Source organism: Orycteropus afer, unplaced genomic scaffold (assembly GCF_000298275.1).
Source record: "Orycteropus afer afer isolate SDZICR_OR568_19922 unplaced genomic scaffold, OryAfe1.0 scaffold00174, whole genome shotgun sequence".
NCBI lineage: Eukaryota > Metazoa > Chordata > Mammalia > Tubulidentata > Orycteropodidae > Orycteropus > Orycteropus afer.
In genome coordinates, this window is record NW_006921761.1 from 1,325,644 (window position 1) to 1,332,550 (window position 6,907).

Sequence of the window (6,907 nt, forward strand, 5' to 3'; positions counted from 1 at the left end):
GGGGAGGAGGGAAGGACAAGAGGGGGAGGGAGACTGATTTCTCACTCTACTCCCTTTCGCAGATTTTCACTACTATACCAAGTGCACGCAAAATAAGTCAATTAGTAAATTATCTCGGCAACTATGTGTATAAGAGAAGCTTATCTCAAAACTCCAGTGACACCCCAATTATTCCAATAAAACCCCAATTCAACAAAGGAAACTGGGACAGTCTCATTGAGTGAGCTTACAGAAGACTTGCATCAGCAGCAAAGCTGACCAATAGGAATGCTGAGGCAGCGTTCCCTTGGGTCAAGGTTAGGATGCTCCAGGCAGAACCCAACAGGACAGAGCAGAGGCTCAGCAATGACCAGGTGTGTCCTCCCCAACCCCCCACTCCAATCCCTGACTCTTGACTCTGTTGGGCCGGGGCTACTGGCATTGTTCATGAGGAGAGGGAACGCTACGGGTGGGAAGGCCAATCCAGGCAACAGGCTCCTTCTTCCTGTCCCCTGGGCATTCTTAACCTCTTTGGGTGGTGAGACTGTGACAGGCAGGTGCCTCTAACAGGAAGCCCCACCTTTCAGAACACAGCTGCTGGGCCTGAACGGTACACTCACCTTCTGGACGCTTTCATCCACAAGTCCACCCAGAACGTAAACTTTGTTTAGATCCACGTCTTCAAGAGCTAATGGAAGAATAAAGGCCATTTAGATCAAATCTGTTTTATAATTTCTAAATCTAAGGAAAGAAGCAAAGATTTCCTTTAAAGTAGAAATGTAATAAAATACAAGACAAAAAGACAGATTTGCTCAATAAAACCAAAAGCTAAACTTCTCAAAACACCAATAAAATAGCCAACCCTTTGGCATATGTGATTAAGAAAAAAAGGCATCAGCCCCAAATCCAAACAAGGATTCATAAAGAGCACAAACAAAGACACAGAGACACGTGAGATGATCGATGAGAACGCTGCGATCAACTTAATACCAATCAACTCTGAAATTCCATAAAAGGGATGATTTTATAGTAAAAAAATACACACACACACACAATATACTGACCCAGGAAGGGCTGGTGGGGAACTGAAAAAGGAAACTGGAAAGGACGAGCAGACAGCATGGAAGGTGCCAGTGAGGATGGAGCCGCTCAGTCTGCATGTGTGTGCATATGGGAGGACCCGTGCAAAGCAACCAGTGAGGCCTCAGCCTTAACAGATGTGCACCTAATGTCCACTCCTTTGTTTCTTTTTTTGGGGATTACTGCTTGGATGGCTTTACCAAATCTGACCTCAGGAGATAATGAAACAAAGGGCTGAGAACAATGTGTCACATGTATCCATGCAGTAACAGACATACCGTGTTCAGAGTCAGGAGTCAGGTACACTAGGGTTTCCAGAGGAAATAAAGTAAAGCAGTCTTCTTCTGTTGTGTCTAGCTGAAAAATACAAACAACCCAATGTAGTGGGAACTAAGTTACAACATAGCCTACAACGCAACAGCTATTACTAGACATCTAGTCCGTCAGGCACAGCTCTAGGGCACCACTGGGTCACATGGATGGCAGCCACTGCTCAAAAATGAGACAGAAAGTGCTATGGGGCCCTAATAGAGGCACAGGGAACACGCCCCAGGACTGCAGATGAGGGAGTACCACCACCGGGGCACCTTCTGCCAAGGGAATGTGGAAGCTGGCTTCTGTAAAGGGAGGAGACTGACACTAACAAAAGGAGAAGCACTCCAGGTGGAGGCAGTGCCTGCACAGGCACAAGACAGGAAAGCAGGGCACTGCGTAGGCCCACGGGCCTGCCTGGCCACAGCCAGGAACCATAAAACCACGTACAGAGGAGGAAAGCTGGGGGTAGCTGCACTGCAAGAGGAGCTATCAGGACCAGAGCAGCATCCACAACCAGAGAGCCCTGCAGGTGTGCTCTGCCCCATGGACCTCCGCAGGGAAGGCCACCACCGCTCAGCCTAAGCACACCAGACATCATAGCGACGTCTCCTAGACTCGATCTGAGGTCACCACCGCTCAGCCTTTGCATGTGGGACATCGTAGCGACGTCTCCTAGACTCAATCTGAGGTCACCACCGCTCAGCCTAAGCACACAGGACATCTCAGCAACACTTCTTAAACTTGATCTGAATTCTCACCTGCATATCTACCACTCCATTTATGAGATCCTAGGGAAAAGGCTGGACCTTAGCACTCCATGTCTACCATTCTAGGGACAAACACCTGACAGAGAGGCTGAACCACTTGTATAAGATCTAACTCAGAACCCAGGACTGCACCTTCCAGTCAAGCTGGATTTGGTCACTCAGAAATTTTCCTCCCTAAAGTTCACCTTGAATCCACATCACTTCCAAAAGGATTCTTTCTGTCCCCCCACAATCCAAGCCCCCAATTCTGCATGACCAAAAACAAGAATAGAGCCGTGGCACTCCCCTGACCTCCATCCCTGGAGGGCACAGCGCAGCTTGGTTTGTTGCTGGGAGCTGTCAAGTGGATCCTGACACACAGGTGCCCACATAATAGAAAACTGTCCTAGAGGGCTTGTTAGACTGCAATCTTTGTGGGAGCAGGTCACCAGGTCTTGGGCCCCCAGAGCTATCAGGCAAGTGTGAACTGCCAACCTTTTCAATTACCAGCTGGGTACCTAACCAGTGCACCACCAGGGCTCCCACTGATCCAGCACGCAAGATACAAAACACACTCCCACACACCTGCAGACTAATCCGCCACTGCAGCGGAAGGATGAGAAAAATATTACATGTAAGACCTGGTGAGAGGTTCTGAATTTTTTTAGACTGCAATAGTGAAAGCATGTAACTTGTATTTTTTTACATCAAAATGTGAAAAAGTAAAAAAAATAATTACCTACAACCACTTTTTAGATTAAAATTCAAAAAACATACAAGAAGAGCCTTACCACATAACTAGAGAATCCATCGTTCATCCTCACACACTCTTCATACAGGGGACTGTCTGTCGTGAATCCAGAGAGGCAGATCCAAAATGGCTTGTCAGCCTTTTTATTTGAGCCATACAACCTTCGGATCTGTCCTGCCAGTCTACTTAATTCCTTCAAAGAAATAAGAACAACTACAGATCTGCACTCTTCCTAGTTTCTCTGAAAAACATGTAAACACTAGCACATGCCACAAGGGAAAACAAAGACGTCTGTTTAAAGCTTACACACACTGCAGGTACGTGATGTTACCACCAGGTAACCTTCCCATGGCCTGCAACCCCACAAATACCCCTCACATTGGCAGAAGACCCAAGGGGTAGTCTCTGGAGAATTGAACCTGAAAGGGTTTATCTAGACTGGGGCACCCCAGAGAGAGGGAAAGGTATTCGGCTCAAACCAGAAGGATAAGGTAAACACGTGCACCTAAACTGGAGCACGTCAACTCTCTCTCAGACACTTTTACAGCAGCTCAGCGTAGAAACCCAGGCATTTGCTGGCTTACTAAAGAATTAGAGAAGCAGGAGCTGGTCATGCCCTCCATGAAGGCTGCTCCTGCCCAGGCCTCCCTCCTGAAAGCAGAAGTTGGGGGCTTGGTGGGTGTTTTACCTTCTTAGACATGTGGTTGGTCATACTCAAGTCGATACAGAGTCTTGGTCCTGAATGTCTGGCTTCCAGAAGTCTCTCTCTGGTTAAGGCTCTCAGAAAGCGTTTGCTGTGCTGGGGGCAGATGCCTGAAACAGAAATATCAGAAAGGAAAACAAATATGACATACAGTAAGAAACGAACCTCTCCAGCCAGGTGACTCCCTTTCGTACATAAAGAGGCACTTGGGATGGACAGGGCACACATCATTAGAGTCAGGTGTACCAGACTCAGTGGAGTCAGGTGTACCAGCCTGGCTCTGCGGCTGACCACTGGGTTGCCACCCTAGTCTCTCAGTTACTAACTCTGTGATCTTGGGCACGCTCCCTAACCCAAGCCTCCGTCTCTACCTACAAAATGGAGATGGTAACAGCAGCTATCCCCTAAGGTAACCCAAGCACATTCTCAGCACCAACCCTAACACACTGAGCGACGTTAGCTGCTGTTGGTCCCGTTCTTTCCTCTCCTGAGTTTACAACACTCGTGCTCACTACCAAGCCTGCCTGTGAAAGGGAGCTTTCCTCGACTCCAAGTTCTCACCAAACGCGACAGCGGGGTCTACCTTCTGGCTGTCTGTGTTCGCATAAGCAGCTTTAGACTGTCCCGGGCGCAGGGTCTGGCTCTCGCTCACCTGTGTCTGCTGCACGGCCGGCTTTCCGTCTTTCTCTTTCCTGCTTTCTTTTGCTCCTCTTTGAGGCGATGATCTTCTCCCAGTGTTTCTGTTTTCTCTGCACATTTTTCTTATGTTATCCAGAAAACAAAATCATGTGAGAACTCCATAAGCACCAAGAAGGAAAATGAGTATAGGAGCAGTTACTTCACTACTCTATTCATTTAGCTTTAAAGTTAGGAGAGGAAAAGGACGTAAGTCTTAAAAACAAACATAGTCCAGGCTATGTTTAGGGAAAACAGAGCCCCAGACAGAGCTGTATCCTTCCCAAGATTAATTCTAACTTAAGAATTTCAATTTCCTAACCCTTCTGATGTGTAAAAAATTCCTCTTGAACCGATTTACCTCTCCTATGAGTCAAATGGAGGAGCTCTGGTAGCATAGTGGCTAAGGCACTTGACTGCTAACCAGAAGGCTGGCGGTTCAAACCCACCAGCCACTCCTCGGAAGGAAGATGGGGCAATCTACTTCCATAGTGATACTGCCTCGGAAACCCAAGGAGGGGTCGCTATGAGTCGGGTCCGACTTGACGGCACATAACAACAACAACAACAACATGAGTCAAATGGAGCTGAAACCCTAAACCAGTTAACAACATTCATCACCTGGGATACACAAAACTCTCTCTCTCAGTGTTTCTTCTGCAACTAGAACCCGCTCTTATGTCTCATCACAAAGCCCACAGCCCGGGCAGCCCCGCACTCACCGAGCACCAGGAGGCAGCGCCTGTGGGCAGGGCTCCCCTCACTGGGCTCTCACATTCCACGTCAATCTGAAGCAGCTGGAAGCTTTCGGAGACGCCTTCTTCACCTGCATCCTCGTGGATGCCTTCTTGGCCCGGCAGCACGTGTGACTCTGTCCCCCAAGCACTCCCTTCCAGTTTCCAGTCCATGTGCTTATTGGTCCCCTGTCCTGCTCACCTGCATTAGAAAAAGGTCCGGTTATGGAAGCTAATGCTATTGGGAGATACCAGTGTGTTCCTAGGACCCATGTGCTCCTAGTACCCTGGTATCTTCCTGCATCCAAATGACAAATAAGCCACTATAGGTATAAAGTATTCTATTTTGAAATTTATTTTATAAATATTATTTTCAAAATAAATTTATATTCTTTATACAATTTTTTAAAATATTGTGTTTTAGGTGAAAGTTTACATAGCAAATCTGATTCCCGTTTAACCATTTTTATACAACTTGATCCATGTCATTGGTTATACTCTTCACAATGAATCAACATTCTCATTACTTCCATTCTTTTTGTTCTGTCTCCATTAAGCTAGCTTCCCTGCCCCTTCTTAGCTTCTCATCTTTGTTTTAGGGTAGACATTGGCCATTCTGTCTCCAAAACCACACCAAACTCACTGCCATCAAGTCGTTTCTGACTCATAGCAAGCCCTCTTTAGGATTCCGAGTGGTATCACTATGGAAGCAGATTGCCCAGTCTTCCTTCTAGGGAGTGGCTGGTGGGTTTGAACTGCCAGCCTTCTGGTTAGCAGTCAAAATGCCTTAGGCGCTATAGTTGATTATTTAAGGGAGTACAGTATTCATAGGTGATATTGTTTCTTTTACAAGACAATCTATTATTTGGATGAAAGGAGACCACTGGGAGTGGCTTTACTTCTAAGTCCAAGGGTATCTTAGGATGATAGTCTTGAAGGTTCTTCTAGTCTCCATCAGTCCAATAAGTCTGACCCTTTTTTTAGGAATTTGATTTTTTGTGCTGTTTTTCCCCTTTTCCATCAATTATTCCTTCTACTGTGTCCCTGGTCAGAAGGGTTGGTAGTGGCAGCCAGGCGTAACCTAGTTCTTCTGGTCTCAGACTAGGTGAGACCATGGTTCATGTTGGGTATCAGTCCTGTGGAGGAGTTTCTTCTTTAAGTCTTTGGTTTCCTTCACCTTCTCTTGTTTTCGATGGGAAGAGACCATCAGTTGCATCTTAGGTGGCCATTTGCATGCTTTCAAGACACCAGACACTACTCATCAGACCAGGATAGAGAATCTTATGAGCTACATTATGCCAACTGACTGAGTTGCCCCATATGACTATGGTCCCAAGCCTTCAAACCCTGTAAACCAATCCCATGTGGTGTTTGATTATGTCTAGGAAGTATCCATAGCAACTGCGCCCCTATGTGATTATAGAGATGAATACATATGCAGTACATGTGAACATGTATACATATATGCCTACAGATACACGTATACATGCACACCCACATACTCACATGTGCCTTCCTGTACACCTATATGCATACATACCTACTCACATTTTAGTTGTTATTATTACTGTTGCCAAACTGTGTGTTATAACATTTACCAAAATTGTCCCTTACTTTTGCATACTTAGTGTATTCACTTACCTTAGAGAAATTGTGCAGACTTTACTCATGTTAGGTATTGCCCTTCCCATCACCAAAAATAACAAATGTCTACTATCTGAAGTGTGTGATTTGCTCTCTCTCCCTTCCTATCCCTGCTAACCATCAAAGGATGCTGCTTTCTGTAAGAATACCTCTTCTTGGTGGGGACCAGGTTTGCTGGTCCAATGGAGCCTGATGTAACCACTGAGACTATGGCCCCTAGTTGCCCTTCGGGTCTGGAATTGAACCCACAACTGTGGTTTCCAGCCAAACAAAGTACAGG

At 46.3% G+C, this 6,907-nt stretch overlaps 1 protein-coding gene across 1 annotated transcript in view; it reads right to left on the reverse strand.

The window, feature by feature from the left end:
• TRMT10B (tRNA methyltransferase 10B) overlaps positions 1–5,157 on the reverse strand; it is an 8,121-nt gene extending 2,964 nt beyond the window's left edge. The window contains exons 1-6 of the mRNA XM_007946996.2: positions 4,972–5,157; positions 4,227–4,335; positions 3,560–3,684; positions 2,912–3,064; positions 1,338–1,416; positions 600–667 (exon numbers count right to left, since the gene is read on the reverse strand). Coding sequence (XP_007945187.1) covers positions 600–667; positions 1,338–1,416; positions 2,912–3,064; positions 3,560–3,684; positions 4,227–4,335; positions 4,972–5,157 — 720 coding nt within the window. The remainder of the gene's footprint in view (positions 1–599; positions 668–1,337; positions 1,417–2,911; positions 3,065–3,559; positions 3,685–4,226; positions 4,336–4,971) is intronic.
• Between the last annotated feature and the right edge of the window lie 1,750 nt (positions 5,158–6,907).